The sequence below is a fragment of the Ambystoma mexicanum genome, chromosome 8 (genome assembly GCF_040938575.1).
Source record: "Ambystoma mexicanum isolate Mex_15411 chromosome 8, UKY_AmexF1_1, whole genome shotgun sequence".
Classification (NCBI taxonomy): domain Eukaryota; kingdom Metazoa; phylum Chordata; class Amphibia; order Caudata; family Ambystomatidae; genus Ambystoma; species Ambystoma mexicanum.
Genome location: NC_090929.1, coordinates 1,689,885,643 through 1,689,904,176, shown reverse-complemented (window position 1 = coordinate 1,689,904,176; position 18,534 = coordinate 1,689,885,643). Strand labels below are relative to the sequence as shown.

The 18,534-nt window shown below is 47.6% G+C and overlaps 1 protein-coding gene across 1 annotated transcript in view; it reads right to left on the bottom strand.

Moving 5' to 3' along the window:
• The window catches only part of LOC138473460 (deleted in malignant brain tumors 1 protein-like), a 199,114-nt gene that overhangs the window by 31,391 nt on the left and 149,189 nt on the right, over window positions 1-18,534 (bottom strand). The window contains exons 10-11 of the mRNA XM_069612108.1: window positions 9,043-9,081; window positions 7,796-8,110 (exon numbers count right to left, since the gene is read on the bottom strand). Of these exons, the coding sequence (XP_069468209.1) occupies window positions 7,796-8,110; window positions 9,043-9,081 (354 nt within the window). The remainder of the gene's footprint in view (window positions 1-7,795; window positions 8,111-9,042; window positions 9,082-18,534) is intronic.

Below are 18,534 nucleotides of genomic sequence, written 5' to 3'. Positions count from 1 at the left end.
GTTTTCTGGGGTTACGTGGCTTTGGTTTATTTTCGATTACAAATACATTGTTTTTTTGTGGTGTGTTGTCTTCTAGCGTACATCAGCCTCCACGTTCACTTCCGATCCGGTCTTATTTTCCACCGTACTCCCTTCAGGTAGAACCTTATGTTTACAGTATTATCCCATAGTCGATATCACTTCTAACCTGGCCTATTTTCCTTACCCTTTCAAGTGGGCCTGACAAGTCACATATAACCAGGGTAAGGGTGCAGGAGCAAGAATCTTGACACAGTTCTGGTAAAAGTGATTAGCATAGACTTTTATTTATACCAAAAGAAAGGCAAGAAAAGCCTATATTTTCCTTATTTGCTATGAGGGGCTGCCCTGTCTCAACAAAAAGAACACTAAGGACCCGGTCAGGATGTCCGTCAAACAAAAATGTCCACCGTCCTGTGTCTAAACCTATTTCAGTCCCTTACACTTTCAACCTAACTAAAGAAAAGGTGGGTCTCTCCCGTTCTGGATGCCGACATCCAAAGTGCAGATCTTATGCAAAATAAGATTTATAGTTCAATGTTCACTGTTCACAAGCTCAGCCAAACTTAAAGGATAAACCAGTTCCCCATTCTCCTTGATGGAGAAAAACCTCTTCCTGAGTTCCTGGTTCCACTTATCTGCAATACATAGTTCCTCAAAATCCTCTACTCGCCTGCCAGACTTGATTTTTTACAACTCTCAGTACCAGGGATATTTGTGTTTTTGGGCTCCAGCCCTTTAGTTATAATTTTTCCTGTATTGCGGTGGTTCCTTGATATATATACTTTCCACTGGTGGGCTTTGCCTGTTTTCATCTGGGTGCCAGACCCTCTTGCTTTTTCTTGGCGTGATCATTGTCCCTTCGTTACCTAGTGCCCACTTGGGCAGACCTGGTATACTCCCCTGCCAGGTACTGTCCCACCTAGGTGCACTCTCAGTGTGCGTATCTGAATGTATGGCTTTTCTGACCCCTCTGGGTGTATTTATCTGTTTCACACAGTTGGTATTACACTGTATATTCTCTTTCTCACCCCCTTGTGCTCTTTGTGATGTTTTTATTAGGTTTTCAAAGTTTGTATCTGTTTGGATGCTTCCTTTTTCACCCTCTTGTAATCTTTAGGGTGTTTTTATAAGGTTGGCAACGTTTGTATTAAATCGTGTAGGATCCCTTTCACCCCTTTGGACTCTTCAGGATGTTTTCATGAGGTGTCTTAGCTTCCTCAATGCACCCCTGACTGGTTTGGCCACTTCCCTTTGGGAAGTCTCGGGCAGTCTTATGGAGGTGGAACAAAGCTCGGCCCGCAGCTTCAGCGTCTCTCTCTTGTCTTCGGCTGCCTGTGTCTTTGTTCTTGGTTGGTTTTCTCAGGTCTGGCTTCCCATGTCTCTGCCACTAGTCAGGTCTGCCTCGTTAGGACCTCTTGGGTACCTGCGACTGTACGTGTCCCGGTCTCCAGACTTTGTGCTCCTCGGAATGGGGCCAGCGTCTCTTTACCTGTTCCTCCAGGGCTGGCTTCTCGACCTGGGAATTAGTCCTTATTCCCTTTTTGCCATCAGGCTAGCCTTTGGGCAGCTGCACCATGTGTGATGGTTCCGCGGTGGGCTTTCACCTCCTTGCTTTATCTTCCTCATCACAGTGATATTTTGCATCAGGCTTGGGTGAGTCTCCCTCTTCCTCGTCCCAGTCTTATTAAGGATGCCCTCTGTTAAACCATAACAAATAGTGCTATGGGGATGAGAGGGACTTGAGTAGGGGTTAAGGATGGTGGGACACCAAAGGAGTGAATGAATAATGTGCTCTCCCAGGACCATTGTTACCCACCCCTTGAAGGGTTTCCCCTCTCATGAGATCCACCCGCTGAGGTTCACCCCCAGGAGGACCATCGGGAAGCAGTCTCACCTCCCTGGCCTCTTGGAAAGGAGCCTAGGACAATACCCTGGGATTCATGGCACAACACATTTAGGGTGACTTACTGTGGGGGTAGTACCAACTGTTCAGGGGGAATCATCCGGAAAGATGGTTTGATGTCTATCCCCATTCAATCCAGAGTTCAGTCAAACACTACCTGGGTTGTCTATGGATGACAGTCCCGTAGTTGTATTGGTACACAAGGTTGAAGACAAATCCTCTGGTGGTCACTTCTCAAGTCTAACTGAAAGGAGAAATGCTACAATGGCGAACCCTAAATGTATCCATTACATGGGTGCTTCGATGGTCACGAGGGAGGCACTGTTTATGCCCACGTTTCCCAGATCAACAGTACTCAGAATCCACAGGTACTTCCCGTACCTATCTTCAGAGAACCTAGACAATTCAGAGCCTTTTTTAAATCATTGCATTACAATAATTTTTTGTGTGCATTATTGATGTCCCTGGTTCCCCCTCCAAAGCAGCTTTGACTTTTCCTATCTAGTAGGTAATGTGGAAAACTGTGCCAAGTTGCCCCTCGAAAGCGAAGGTTCTGCAATGAATTTTTGACATTTCTGATCGGGTCAGCCTACTAAACTGCAGTTAACGTTCCTAAAACAATGTGGCAAGGATGTCACACTGCACATTTCAATAGATTAGCTTAAGAGACTGGTCAGAAGCAAAAAAGAGCCTCTGTATTGGTCTTACGGACGATCTGAAAGATGCTATGTCTCGCGCGCCACATCACATCCGACTATGATCCCCGAGTTGCTTGAGCTGTGGTTCCAATGAATCCAGGCCTCGTGCACCAGAAAGGGGAGTGCAGACATCCTGAGGGGAAGCCATTTTTCTCCTGAGTAGACTGAGAGTGGCCAGACATGGCTGGAGACCTTCCCCGAGACCATGTGCATTCTGGGTACTTGAGTTTCATGGACCAAGGAACGAAGAGAATTGAGGAGACGAAAACCCCTTTATCTATACTGTGGCAAGGAGGTCATTACATACATGAATGTCCCAAAAGACCCTCAAAGATATCAGGAAACAAGGACGATGACGGAATAAAAACTGTGCCAAATACTTAGAACAAGCCATGGCAAATAATGCGGAACACCTGATGTTACCATTAACATTAGAGCTCAAGTGAGCACTTTGCTATGGATCAAGCTGTGATAATTGATTCAGGGTCCACAGGCTATTTCAGGGTCTTTAAAGAAGCCCCGGAGCAGGGATAAATGTTGGCGGTTCTGATCTGACTTCTTGCCCTGTTATTTATGCCTTAGAGAAGCATAAGAATGGCCATTCTGAATATTTGATGTTTGATCTGATGGGTGCAGAACAGTGTTGCAGCATTCTGGGAATGACATGGCTTAAAGTCCACAATCTTACGATCAATTGGGAAGAGTGGTTGGAATATCTTTCCTCATCTTACTGTCAGGAATGCTGTTTTCCTGACCCTCCCTCTTCTTTCGTACAGAAGGGATTTGACCTAGCAATCTGGGCTGGGCTGCCCCCATTGGGATGGGATCAAGCCTGATTTGCATATGGTCTTTGCCCTTGATATAACTGGTTATTTATAACACGCTTAATACCCTGAGGTTTCTAAGCGTGGTTCTGGGGATCGAACCTGTGTCGCTCTGTGTCGTCTTGCTTCCAAGGCGAGCACGTTGCCGCTGAGCTATCCTCCCGAGACTTCTGTAATGGTTTAGCAGGTGGGAAAACGATGGTCTGGATGGTTGCTCAGAGCTGTGCCCGTGGTTATGATTGATACAACACCTTCCAGCCATCACCTTTTTGTTTTGTAGAAGTCACCCTGAGAGGGACGGGTATGCCCAGATGTGGGTCCTGAGCCGGCTGGGCCTAGCGCCCCATGCTAGTCCTCACCGATGATGCCCAGTGAGGCCGAAACATGTCTGGGAATGATTGTGGTCTTATACAGAAGGGATGTGACCTAGCAGTCGGGGCTGGAATGTCCCTTTTGGGGTGGGACCAAGCCTGATTTGCATATGTTCTTTCCCCTTCTGTAGTGGCTTGGCAGGCTGGAATATGATGGTCTGGAGGGTTGCCCAGAGCTGTGCCAGTGGTTATGATTGATTCCAATCCTTCCAGCCATCACCTTTTTGTTTTGTAGAAGTCACCCTGAGAGGGACGGGTATGCTCAGATATGGGTCCTGAGCCGGCTGGGCCTAGAGACCCAAGCCACTCCTCACTGATGAGGCCCAATGAGGCTGAAACATGTCTGGGGATGCTCGTGGTCTCGTGCAGAAGGGATGTGACCTAGCAGTCGGGGCTGGAATGCCCCTTTTGGGGTGGGACCAAGCCTGATTTGCATATGTTCTTTCCCCTTCTGTAGTGGCTTGGCAGGCTGGAATATGATGGTCTGGAGGGTTGCCCAGAGCTGTGCCAGTGGTTATGATTGATTCCAATCCTTCCAGCCATCACCTTTTTGTTTTGTAGAAGTCACCCTGAGAGGGACGGGTATGCCCAGATGTGGGTCCTGAGCTGGCTGGGCCTAGCGCCCCATGCTAGTCCTCACCGATGATGCCCAGTGAGGCCGAAACATGTCTGGGAATGATTGTGGTCTTATACAGAAGGGATGTGAACTAGCAGTCGGGGCTGGAATGCCCCTTTTGGGGTGGGACCAAGCCTGATTTGCATATGTTCTTTCCCCTTCTGTAGTGGCTTAGCAGGCTGGAATATGATGGTCTGGAGGGTTGCCCAGAGCTGTGCCAGTGGTTATGATTGATTCCAATCCTTCCACCCATCACCTTTTTGTTTTGTAGAAGTCACCCTGAGAGGGACGGGTATGCCCAGATGTGGGTCCTGAGCTGGCTGGGCCTAGCGCCCCATGCTAGTCCTCACCGATGATGCCCAGTGAGGCCGAAACATGTCTGGGGATGCTTGTGGTCTTATACAGAAGGGATGTGAACTAGCAGTCGGGGCTGGAATGCCCCTTTTGGGGTGGGACGAAGCCTGATTTGCATATGTTCTTTCCCCTTCTGTAGTGGCTTAGCAGGCTGGAATATGATGGTCTGGAGGGTTGCCCAGAGCTGTGCCAGTGGTTATGATTGATTCCAATCCTTCCACCCATCACCTTTTTGTTTTGTAGAAGTCACCCTGAGAGGGACGGGTATGCCCAGATGTGGGTCCTGAGCTGGCTGGGCCTAGCGCCCCATGCTAGTCCTCACCGATGATGCCCAGTGAGGCCGAAACATGTCTGGGGATGCTTGTGGTCTTATACAGAAGGGATGTGAACTAGCAGTCGGGGCTGGAATGCCCCTTTTGGGGTGGGACGAAGCCTGATTTGCATATGTTCTTTCCCCTTCTGTAGTGGCTTGGCAGGCTGGAATATGATGGTCTGGAGGGTTGCCCAGAGCTGTGCCAGTGGTTATGATTGATTCAAATCCTTCCAGCCATCACCTTTCAGTGTTACATCATATTCTTTTCTCACCAACGAGTGACCCCTAACCTTTTCATATTTTTAATTCCCGTTGTAAGATTGACCACAAAATGTGATCTGCACAAAGAGGACCCATTACCAATCGGGCAGCTCTGCCATGTGGGCATCACCATCATCTAACATAAGCAGTGCATGATCCAGAAACGCTGGTGAGGTGGCACTCGTGGCCTCACAGAGGTGAGCTTAGGCTATCTGATGTGGTGGCGGCCGAAGCTGGGCCGCATCACTATTTCTTTTTCGTTTTCTTTCCTTTCTTCCCAGAATTGATCCCAGAATGTAAGCATGCTTCGTGTTCACTTATTTATTTATTTCATTTATAAAGCACACAGGCAACCCGGAGGCATTGAGGCGCTGTTACTGTTACATGTCAGGTAAGTGTAGCTTGTCATGCAGTTATCATGAGAGCCTCAGTAATCAGAGGGCAGCATGATCATGCATGTTATTGCCGGCCTACAATTGACAGATACAGGTCTTTATTATGCAAAGAGCTGTGTTTTGAGTGCTTTGCGGAATAGCCAGTAAGATTTCTCAGCTCTGAGGGAGGGAGGTCGTTGCACAGTTTTGCAGCAATGTATGGGAAGCTGGAACCTCCACATTTCATCCCTCAGCAAAGTTAGAATGAGAACTGGAAGAGGTTGTGAGGGACTGGCTTCTTTCTAATCTCTATCGCTCCTAGCAGAGTGTTTGTATTGGAGAGGTGAACCTCAGATGTGTGCTGGGTCTCTGTTTTCCTCAAATTGTTACAAGTCTTTAGTGAGAAAATACAAGTTTGAAAACATTTTCTCACATCCTAAAGCTGGAAATTACAGATTATGTTATACTCTGATTTCTGGCAGCTGTAAAATCAATGGTGTAAATGTGTTTGACTAATGCAGCCCCCCTAACACTTCCCTGCCCCCCAGATGTTTCTTTCTCTAGTGAACGTTCTCCTCACAGTCTTTTTCGCCACCCACCACACTTCTGCTGCAGCCGTGAGCCATCTCCTATCCCATACTAGAAGATATAAGATTACCTTTCTTCCTTTCTTTGGGCTGCATTGAGTTTGTCAGTAGTACCTCTGGTGATACCGACACAAGGAATTACCGTTACCACATGCGGTAAGCATGCAGCAGCGTGATTCGTCCGCATGATTCAGAGTCATGCAGAAGCTTTCGGCTATTCCCCATTCTGAAGTCAAATAAGGCTATATTGGGGAGGTGCGATTTTATCGCATATTGTGTTACCGCAATTGCCTCCCCTCAAAACCAGACAGATTTGATTGACTTTCAGTAGAAAAGCACTTATTTTGATGGTACAAAAAAAAGTAGTAGTAACACCGTTACTGCCACATTTTTACTGCACCACCAACCTCGTAAGGCTGCATCTTTTCTCTTACATTTTACACAGCCAACCACAAATCCTTTCTCACAGTTGATTTTGAAAATTTCTAACTTTTTGTTGTACTTCTGAACATTCATATTCCAACCTTTGCATTTTCCTGATTGTAATGTTTAATCTATGGACCATATACTCTTTGGGAACCTGCGAGGTGCCTTTTTTAAAAGGCCTGGCTCCCCCTCCTCTCCTCAATATGTGGAACCCCAGAATCTCCCTTGATAAGCCTCTAGTGTCTTTCCATCCTGGACTCTCTTCTGTGTCTGAGAATGCGGGTGCACTGAGCCAGGTATGCCTCCTCCTGGATACTCTTTCCAGTTTTGGTAATTTCTGTCCCATGTTAAATATTAGTCACATCATCAATTAGGAAATGTTTACCTCTGACCTTCTCTACAATGTCACCAGTGCAAACCTTCCAACGTGAGTGTTCACAAGTCTGGATCTCCAAGCCCGTGCCAACACACCTGTCATCACAAACACACACCAACAGAGGCATGCGCATGCATGCATACAATGACACATGCACACACACACAGACATCCACATCCATACACACACACACACACATGCACGCCCACCCACCCATGCACACACACACACACACACACACACACACGCGCACACACAGGCATCTGCATGCATACACACACAGTCACCCACAGAGGCATGTGCATGCATGCATACAATGACACACACATAGACATCCAAATGCATACAGACACGCACCACCACCCACGCACACACACACACACACACACACACACACACGCATACACACACACACACACACACACACACAGGCTTCCGCATGCATACACACAAAGGCACCCACACACTCACACACAAAGGCATGTGCGTGCATACACACTGGCATTCGAGACAGATCCACAAACACACACTTAGGTATGATTTCACACACACACACACACACACACACACACACACACACACACACACACATGCACATGTATACCTCTGTACATGTCATACTGTGCTGTTGAGAAACAAATGCATATATTGATATATTAACACTGACCTACCTGCGCACATGACACCAGCGTCCTGCCAATGTCCGCAGTTATGGGTGTGCCACCCTCTGTGGCTGCACTGATAAAGGCCGTATTCGTAGCCCCAGCATCCCACATCGTCCATAAGGATGCTTCCTGTGCCCTGACCAAAGTAGCCATTTACTACAGCCCCAATGGCATTGCCACATCCCAGCTGTCTGCACACCACCTCGGCCTCCCTGTAGTCCCAGTAGTCACTGCAAACTGTTCCCCATTCGTAGTTGTAATAAATCTCAACACGGCCCTCGCAGCTGTGCCCTCCACCGACGAGGCGCAGCTGCAAATGTACTGTTGAGGAATAGCAGAAGAGAAGGGTCATTAATACATTTCATCAGCCTGGATATCTGCAGCAGAGTGTCATTAGGTCCACCCTAACAGGAATCATCATGGAAGATCCAGTAGTGTGGCACAGAGCCGGGCCACACACTGCCCAGAACTCAGGGGCCTCTGGCCTTTCCTAGGTAGGGCTTATCTGCACCATTCACTGCCCCAGATTTATAGTGAAGTTTCAGACATGCGGATGTAAAGGGTAAGCGACGGAATGAGGAACTCAGCGTGTTTTAAGGGCAGCATGAGGTGTAGCTGGCAGCAACGTGGCTGTATGGTTTATCTGGGGTAAAATGAACAGAACTACATGAACTAATATAAGGAGCCATACTATGGTGGTACTCTTGCAGAGTGTGCCAGCATGGGTGCCACAAGACCACTAAGGGATGCGCCAACAGATATGCTCCTAGACGCCTAGGTGTGGTCAAATCTGATGAGCACGGCAATCCTTGGTGAAGCTGTATTAACCGCTCTTGGTATGTGAGGGTTCCAGCTGCCACTGTGCCTGATTCCAGCACATCTGACATCTGTGGGTGCAGCGATGCAAGGGTGCCCTCGCACCCATGCACTTGTGGACCATTGTGATTTGGGCGAAACACCTCCAGGTGGAGACATGTGCATTTCCTGCACGCTCTGCCAGGTTGCATTCCAGAAACCACAAGTGAATGTCCTCCTGGCATTTACACAAGACTGGAGCCTGTCTACCAGCAAGCGGATGCAACAAAAAAGACACAGCAATGAGTATGTAAGTATACAAATACATATATACAAAGATAAATTAGCAAAGGAAACCAGAAACAAATATGCAAATAAACAAATGCAGAGATACCTTAACTCACTACAGACAGAGTTACATTAATAAGTAGAAATAGGGAAATGGGAGCCATGTCTACCTGCTGTTGGTCCTACGTCATAAGGTGCTGTTGTGGTTTCTGTGTTGACAAGAGTAGAGATGAAAACAGAGTTAGACAACAGCTGGTAAGTCACGTGCACTTTTCGAACAAAGATTTCTTACTATAAAAGGTATGCACGGTGAGCACTGCACTATCAAAAGAAGGAAGTAATGTCAAACAAGGAGGCCATGTTGGATGGGTTCCTGTGTGTAGGGAGCCAAGGGGTGGAGCAAACATCAGGGCTCGGTCCCCAAAAATTAAGAGTCAGTGCTTGCCCCTGCTGCTTCCCACTTGCTTCTTCTTGCTACATCTTGGCTTAAACCCTGATGGCTGATCAAGACATTGCCACTGTCAATAGAGAAATGCTCTGAACGTCTCCACTATCTGGCAGGAGCAGCCCTTCTAGTCCTGTTTTTATTTCCTCGCATCGCATCGCATGGCATGCTGGGACTTCCCCTGCCCACTTATAAAGAGAGACGCCGAACTGCAAGGATGGGATGGGTCACGCATGCCTGACATGGGACAAGCTCAGAGCTCAGGAAGTGTCCGTGGCCCTGGCCCATCCTGATTGTGCAACCGTGAAACCTGCTCACAGCGCATCCTTCCTCAAGTTGTGGGATTTATGCAGAGAAGTTCAAGTCTGCACTTGCTGGTCTCTTTAACAACAGTGTCATTTCAGAGCAGGTGATGCGTGCAGTATCACGGTGTGGTCTCAGGGGCAGGCTGTGCCCATCGATTCTGCTGTGCTGCACGATTTAGGATGAGCCTTGAGATTCACCGTGCACTCAGATTCTTTTCTGGCCCTAGTTTAACAGCACCCTCTCAGATTCAGACTGACCTGAGATATAGGGTGCAAAGGGCATGCCTCAGATCCAGGGTGAACATTGGCTCTCAAATAAAAAGTGGGCTTTCAGATGTAGGGTCTGCATCAGATGCTGGCATGTTGTTACCCACCCCAGATACAGAGACTATCCAAGGGTTAGACCCTCCATCCAGAATCAGAGTTTGCTCCCAGATTCAGGGCCTGCCCACGATTCAGGGTGTGCTGACAGTTTCAGGGACTATCCTGAGATTCAAGGTTTCCCCCTAGATTTAGGACCTGCCCCCAGAGTCGGGCCGGTCACAGAGTCAAGAGTGTCCCTTCGGTTTCAGAACCTGCCCCAGTTTCAGGATCTGCATCCAAAGTCAGAGTTTTCCCTCAGGTTCACTATCGGACTTCAGATTCAGATTGTAAACTTGCGTTTAGGGTGTGGTGTTAGAGGAAGGACATGCTTTTAAGGAGAGGTTGAGCACCAGCTGTGAGACAAGACCCCCAAGCGATGCATCCTTAGTAGTCGACAACCCTCCCTTCCAGTCTCAAACATCCCACCCTTCCGGGGAATACTTTAAAGCCAAGGTCGAGAAACATATGGGATTCACCAAATAAGAGACCACGATTAAAGGTTCTGCAAAACATACTCTGTAGTGAACACTCAGGATAGCCAAGCTCGCGGCTTGAAGCAGCAGCCTGATGCCATGGCAACACCAAAAGTGCATATCACACTATCAGGCAGTCAGAGTACAGGGAACATGACAGCCAGCCACACAATCAAAGAACCTCCTGACCTTCAGGAAGGTTCCCAATGGAGATATAGATGACTCTGAAGCCTGGTAATTTTGTACATGGGTGTACATGGAGAGGCAACCTCTGTTATACTGTTGTCCGTGTCCTGTTCATGATTAATGGTAATTACACGCTATGGCCTCTGTTCAGGTAACATAGATACTCAAGGACACGCCGCCACAGGTGTGCACTATTAAATGTGGTCATACTTGTTTATGATGAGAGTCATTTGGACATGGTTTCTCCATGCTTTTACTCATCTCTTTATTTTGTGGATAATTATTAAGTCAGCGGTTGTTAATGTTTGGAAGGTACAATTCTATTTCTGTTTACTAGTTACTGTTTTTCAACAGACCCTCAAAGCAATCCCACCTCTGAAACCCCACCCTTCTATAATTCAATTTAATATCGTCTAAGCCCCAATGATGTGCCTTTCCCACCATGTCTTGGTAATATACATCACTTTTTAGCACAATCAGTGTGAATTGTTAGCAGGTGGCATGCAATACAGGGCAGATTGGCACCTCCACTACCAGGATAGAGCTGGCGACGCGCAGCTCCTGATGGACCTGAGTGGAGATTACAGTGTAGACTCAACTAGACTTGCCTACATCTACAGGGCCATTAAGGATTGGATGTCCTGAAATTGGCTGTGTCTGAGTGCTACTAAAACTGAGCTCATGACCTTTAGCCAAACTCAGCTCAGAAGATTCACAGTGCAAAATAGATGGTCACTGTTTGAGGGTCGTAGACAAGGTTAAGACCTTGGGTGTGTTTGTGGACTCCTCCCTTAATGCTGATGCCCATGTAGAGGGGGTGTTAAACAGCTCGCAATGCCATATAAAAGTACTAGGGCACAGCAAACCTCTTGTATCCTAGAAGAATCGGGGAGTACTATTCCCTGCTATCATTATACCTCGCTTGGACTACTGTAAGGCCCTCCTCTGCGCGCCAGCAAAAAGAATGTACACAAACGCCAAATGTTACAAAATGAGGCTGTTTGCATTGCTTTTGAAATCCCGAAATGCAAACATATCTCGCAGGCCAGAAGAAGGCTTCACCGGCTCCCTGTCTCTTGGAGAACAAAATTCAAAGCCCTGACAATTATCCATGGCTGTATCCATGGCAATGCTCCTTTCTATCTTAAGGAACATTTGAAGCCTCACAATCCTGCAACTTTGCTCTGTTCTAGTACCCAAGGATTCCTACTCACTACCAGGGCCTGGAACGATCATTTGCTGCTCTTGCGACTCAAGCCTGCAACTCCTTACCCATTAAGCTGTGCCTGGAACCGTGCTATATGCTGTTTAGAAAGCATTTGAAAACATTGTCATTTGACTAACCAGTTACTCCCCCTGCTCTCGCCGAATCTAGATGACTGATTTTGGTTGTCCCGTCTTACTTTGTCCTTTGTGCCCCTATGTTAGCGCCATGATGCCTTTGGGCTTTCAGCGCTATGTAAAGAAATACATAAAATAAACAGAGAACTTCACGTTCTGCCCCTTAGGGCTTAGCCCACTTGCATACCCACACTCCTTTGCACAATTACAGCCGATCATGATGTTATTCCAACATGAATAAATACATCCCTAAAATAGTGCACAGGGCACAGATAAATGTTAAGTTTCATATAGTAATGTTAAGGTCTTTTCACAATGCAATTTATTAGGATCCTGTGAAGGTGTGAACATCCACTGAACAGCCACTTGCTCTTCAAAAGGAAGACCTTATATGTTATAACATGTGTTCTCTATGTTTTTTGATATCTGCTTTTTTCAATGGTAGTTTGTCTGAACAGAATACTCTGCTATGGTTTTGGTGCTGATGTTTGTTTCTGCCACACATAGTTCCTGAACTCTTCTGGCAGGATTATTATAAGCCATGATCATCCATGGTTCTATAGGTTGTTTTATTTTAAACCACAAATTGTTGACAATCGACAGGTAGAATGAACGAGGGATAACTTTTACATGATCATGTCTATCCATGGTTATCCAAGCTTTTCAGGCTCAGGGAAAATCATGTTTGTCCACGGTAATGCACACCACTAGACCATGTTTATCCATGGTATGTCCCTGAGCTATTGACCATCCGTGTTACCAATGGTTAACCATAGTTATCCATGGGGGGTGCTGTTGAGTGATCAAGCATGGTGGTTGATTGAATTAAGTACTCCGTGCAACACTGAAACATAAATGTGAATCCGGCCAGTGCTGCCACTGCAACTTGACTGGCGAGTGCAGGATAGTGAGCGGTTGTGTTGGCCATGTGAACCTGGTAAGTGTCGTCAGTGGTCAGCTGTCAGCCAGACCTATCTTGCGAGAACTGTGGCTGTGGAATAGTGAGTGGCCTGTGCATCGACGTGCACAGGGGCACGTCAACGCAGCAGTGAGACGAGTCACAGTGTGGGCTTTGCGATCCTGGTGAACATCTGAAGAAACTGGGAGTTAAGCTGAACCATCAATGTTCTTGCGGGCTCGAATGGCTACTATGGTTTCTGGCCCAGTTGATGATGCCAGAGAGGCCAGTGCTGCTTCCCTGGTAGGTCCCATTGCGTGGGGCGCTTGGTGAAGTACAGTGATTTGTGCGGTCACGGCCCTGCAGTGTGTGGTGGACAGGTCGCTGGCCTCGTGGTATACTGACCTGGGCCTGGGCATATGGAGTGCAATGGAAGCTGACAGTTTATGTAAGGTCCGACGTGATCTGCTATCCTGGAGAGCTCCTGTTGCATTTGGTGGGCCTCATCGAGCACTACAATTGACAGACTGGGGTGCGCCACACCGCGGCGGTGGGGAGCTCAGTGGGCCTGGGACAACTAGAAGAATAGATGTTGCCATGCTGATTGCGGGCCCTGTGCAGACTCTACCGCTAGTACATTCTGAGTGGAGCAGTGTGTACCCAAAGGTGGTGGTGCATTTGAGGGTATATATGATATGATATGATTTTGTATTCATAACACACCTGTACACAAGTGTTTCTAGGCGTCACAAGGCAAGGGAGGGGAGACAGAGGGAAGACAAGACAAACAATCCTACTAGGCCTTGTGTCATTCGGATCTTGTAAGTGCGACATCAAGAGTGCGGGGGGAAGGGAGAGAGGGGAAGTGCAGGGAGAGAGGAGTGGTAAGTGCAGCCAGGGCAGCATGGCTCTGATTAAGTGCAAGGAGGCCGGGGGCTGTAGGGGTTGCAGTTACAGCCCCTAAGTGCACGGTAGACCAGGAGGCAGTGCAAGAATGACTGGTCATGGAGGAGCCTGGTACCCAGTGAGGCTCTCAGCGTACCAGACAACCAGTCAGGGCAGCAGACTGGTAGGTTAGCAAGGAAGTAAGAGAGAAAAGGCAGAGGAAAAAAAGAAGGTCTTGAGCAGCTTCTGGAACTTTAGGTGGTCCGGCTCACGTTTGAGAGGGGTAGGGAGGCCATTCCAGAGGGAGGCACATGCAGAGGAGAGAGATCTGTGTCTGACTCTCTGCTTGGAGAAGCGTCTGACCCTCAGAGAGGTAGAGGTAGCTGAGCGAAGGGCTCTAGAAGGAAGGTATTTAGGCAGAGAGAGTTGGAAATAGTGAGCACCCCAGCCCCAGAAAGCCTTGCGGACGATGCAGAGGGTCTTACCTTGATACTTGCAGCCACCGGGAGACAGTGGAGAGATTTCAGGGCTGGGGAGATGCAGTCCGTGGGCTTGAGGCCAAGGATAAGTCTTGCAGTCCTGTTCTGGATTAGTTGCAGGGGGTGAAGAGTATAGTTAAGCAGATTGGGAAAGAGGCTATTGCAGTAGTCCAGCCTTGAGAAGACCAGAGTTCTGGAGACAGTGAGCTTCTGGGGGAAAGTGAGAAAAGGTAGAATACCTCTGATGTGGTACAGCTGGATGTGGGCCTTCTTGGCAAGGTCTGTGATATGAGGAGAGAAGGGGAGAGTGGAGTCGAAGATGACACCAAGGATTTTTGCCTCACTGGAAGGCGAGGGTAGAGGGCCCAAAGAGGGCGGCCAGAGTGAGAGAGGGAAAACAGGAGCAGGGGTCCAAATGAGAAGGATCTCAGTCTTACTGGCATTGGGGCGAGATCGTTGGAGGCGCACTATTCCTGAATCGCGGATAGACAGTCAGGAATGATCGAGGAAGGCGAGGAGGCTGAGGGAAGCCTGAAAGAGAGCTGTGTGTCATCCGCATAACACTGAAAGTTAGAAGAGAAGCTGGAGATCAGGTGGGACAGGGGGGCCAGATAGACATTGAAGAGCCAGGGTGAGAGGATAGAGCCCTGGGGGACGCCACATGTGGAGAGAGAGGTGATGGAGAGAAAGGACCCTAGTTGGACCTGGGAGGGTCGGTCCAGGAGGAAGTGGGTCAGCCATGTCAGGGCCTGATCCATGATATGATATGATATGATTTGGTATTTATAAAGCGCCTGTAAACAAGTGTTTCTAGGCACCACAAGACAAGGGAGGGGAGACAGAGGGAAGACGAGACAAACAATCCTACTAAACCTTGTGTCATTTGGATCATGCAAGTGCGACAACGAGAAGTGTGGGGGGAGTGCAGGGGCGAGGAGAGGGGGAAGTACAGTCAGGGCAACATGGCTCTGAGTAAGTGCAGCCAGAGCAGCATGGTTCTGGGTAAGTGCAAGGAGGCAGGGGGGCTGTAGGAGTTGCTGTTACAGGTAGGTTGGCAAGGAACCAAGAGAGAGAAGGCAGAGGAGAAAAGGAAGGTCTTGAGAAGCTTCCAGAATTTCAGGTGGTTCGGGTCAAGTCTGAGAGGGGCAGGGATGCCCAGGTTCTCGCAGAGTCGATTGATCAAGGTGGCATGATTGACCATATCAAAGCAGAGGAAAGGTTAAGGAGGATGAGGACAGGGGGAGACATGGAATCAAGGTTAGAGAGCACGTCTTCACAGGTGTTCAGGAGAGCAGTTTCTGTGCTTCTGGCAGCTCTGAAGCCTTGGGTATAGTATATATCCTGTGACAGACATTGACTGCCACTTCTGCAGACTGGCAAGTAGTACGTACTACCACATTGAAGAACTCTCGAAGGGCAGTGAATTATGGTGCGGAGCGTTGGCAAAAAGCAAGGCAGCTTGGACGCATTTGCCAGAGCTGCACTTAAGATAGTAAACCCGTGCAGACTGCGCTTGTGGGGCCCATCCAGAGAGTCAACTCATGGCCCTGATCTGAAGCAGATCTTTCAAAGTGCGCTAAGCCTAAATTACACTATGTCAAGGCCAGCGTAAACACTCTGCGAGCCAAATTGGAAAAAGAGAGTGCACTTGTATCTGAGACTGAAATGAGAATTGGGCACACTGAAGATGACGAAGCAGGAAAGCAGTCGATGATCCTGTCCACCCAGATCAATTATAGTTTGGAATTTGACTCACAAAGACTGTGACCTCCTGCTAAGAGATGCCAGGGAAAGGGGGAATTGTGCTACGAATCCAGCAGAGTCCTCTTATACCCGGACCTTTCCCTTGCAGTGCAAATTGAGCGCGAGAAGTTCTTGAATGTAAAGAAACTTCTGAGAGAGCGCCGGATCAAATATGCCATGTTGTTCCCAGTCAAGCTTTGCTCTCAGTTCAAGGAAAACAACTTTGTTTCACGGTTCCCGAAGAAGCTATCAAGTTCAAAGCAAGATCCCGATTCCTGATGAGTGAGACATCTCCACTGCACAGCACTGAAAATTGGGTTAATTCCTGCGTGGCGCACAAATGGTCTTCATATATGAATATTTTGGCTATTACTGCACTGTCTCCTATGTGATATTCCTGGTAATGGTGTAGGTGCGGGCCCTAACCGGCGCCCCCCTGTTAGCGAGACCGCATAGACATGGATTACAAAATTGACTGTATGTTTTAGGCGTCGTACGCAGATGATCTGGTCCTATTAGATCAGACGCTGGTGGGGCTAAATGGCTTGGCTGATTATCTTTATAAGTTCCCTGAGCAAAAACAAAGTATGCGATACTTGGGAATAAGAAGAAAGAAAATGGGGCACATGTTATATAGCGGGAATATCTATAGAGCAAGTAATTGATTATAAATATTTGGGGGGTTACCCTAAATGAAAAAATGACTGACACCCACCCTTGTGTACAGAAATGTTATAAAGCATCAGCACTGCCTGATGACAAAGAGGTGTGCAAGTCAGACTGCAGGTTTCAGCTTAGCCGGAATTGTAACTATCTACAAACAAGAGACCTCATTCCGAGCATGCCGGTATCCTGGCAGAAGAGCCGCCAGGATACCGCCCTTTGGTACTTACCTTTACCGACACTCAGTGCGGCGGCATACGAGTTCCGGTGGGACGGTGTAAATCCCCATCATTCATGCCATGAGGTGATTTTCCGTCATTTGCTTTTTGGGTCGGTAGGGTGCCTGGCTTACCTCCAGCAATTAGCCGTAGTCGGGTACCGGACCGCCCGACTCGGAATGAGGCCCAATGTGTTGTCCCGGCAATTAGCGATGGTATGGAAACCTGTCTACTAGCAAATCAAACCTGGTTAGACATAGTGGAAGGAAAAATCTGGAGAGGCATAGTGGGGTTGCCGCAAGGCGTCCCAGTGCACACCTTAAGGTTGGTATTAGGCCTAAATTCAATAATGGCCATTGTGCTGATCAGACGTGGAACACTGTACATTACTATGAGGAAGAACTCTAGTGCTCCTTTGCTGAGCGTGATAGGAGACGCTCAGTTAAGAAAGGGAGGTAGTGACTTCAGTAATCTGTGTGAGATGTGTTTGGCACAATCGGATGGATGGTTGCCAGATTGGGAGCAGGAAAATGGGGTGTTGATTAAGGTGCTCACTGCGAAAGTAAGACTATGGGATTGGAGTCTAAATTATATACATTTGTCTGGTTTAAAAAAATATAAGGATTATGCAGAGATCCAGACCACTTTTCTGTCCCCACGGAAATCCTTGTTAAAGTCCTCATCGCCAGCGGTAAGAACCTTCATTCTGGCTTTGAGACTCAAAAGCATTCTGTTGCCAACAAGCCAGTTCAGTAATAGGGTATTATTAAATGACAAACATTAATATAGTCTCCTACCAACTATGCCTGAGAAGATATGCAGTCACATGCTTAAGTTGCAGACTGGTCTCAGTCAGCTTCACCACTTCACTAAAGTGTGTGATCTTGGGCAAACAATTTTATCTCACTGTGCCATAACTACAGATATGTACGTGTAAGCCCTGATTTTGCCCTTGACATATGATGATCTCATAATTAAACAGAACACATCTGTGCAGTTGTTTTTAATTAACAAAAAAATATTTTTTAAAATTTTCCCAGATGAATTAGATATGCAACAGAGGAGAGTTTTTTCAAATTCCTAATATGAAATGTTCGTTTGGCATGAGTGTGTGCAGATATATATATATTACAGGGCCTGCAGTAGTGGCCCTGCAGTCATGGTTAAGTTGCCTAACCCATAGAAAGAGCACTTTTTAGGGTGGTTTATAACTTTCCCCCTCCCCGGATGAATTCTCAAGAAACCTTGCAAAAGAAGTATATGGCCCCCTTCGGAATGGTCCTGCAAAGTTTGGTGCAGTTTCATTAAGGGGGGGCAAGGTTGTAGGGGGGTTCCCAAAATAAGTGTGCCAGGAGCAGTGTCTTGGTCCGGAAAGCATGCTTTTGTAAATTTGATGTAAATCCGTCCAGTAGTTTTATTTTAACAGCCAAAAAGTAGGTAAAGAAAAATGTGTGATATCTGTGTCCGGTCCGTGGACTCACTTCCCTCTTCGGGGTCCACGGACATGCCTGGGTCAATCAAGGGGTGGCGTGATGTCTGCAGACATTGTACGCGCTCGCTGATTGGATGGTGAAAAACGCGAGCTGCATCATATTTTTGGAAATGGTCGCCATGTTGGACAACGACCAGTGTCTGCGGATAGTGTGGTAAGGAAAAAGTCTGG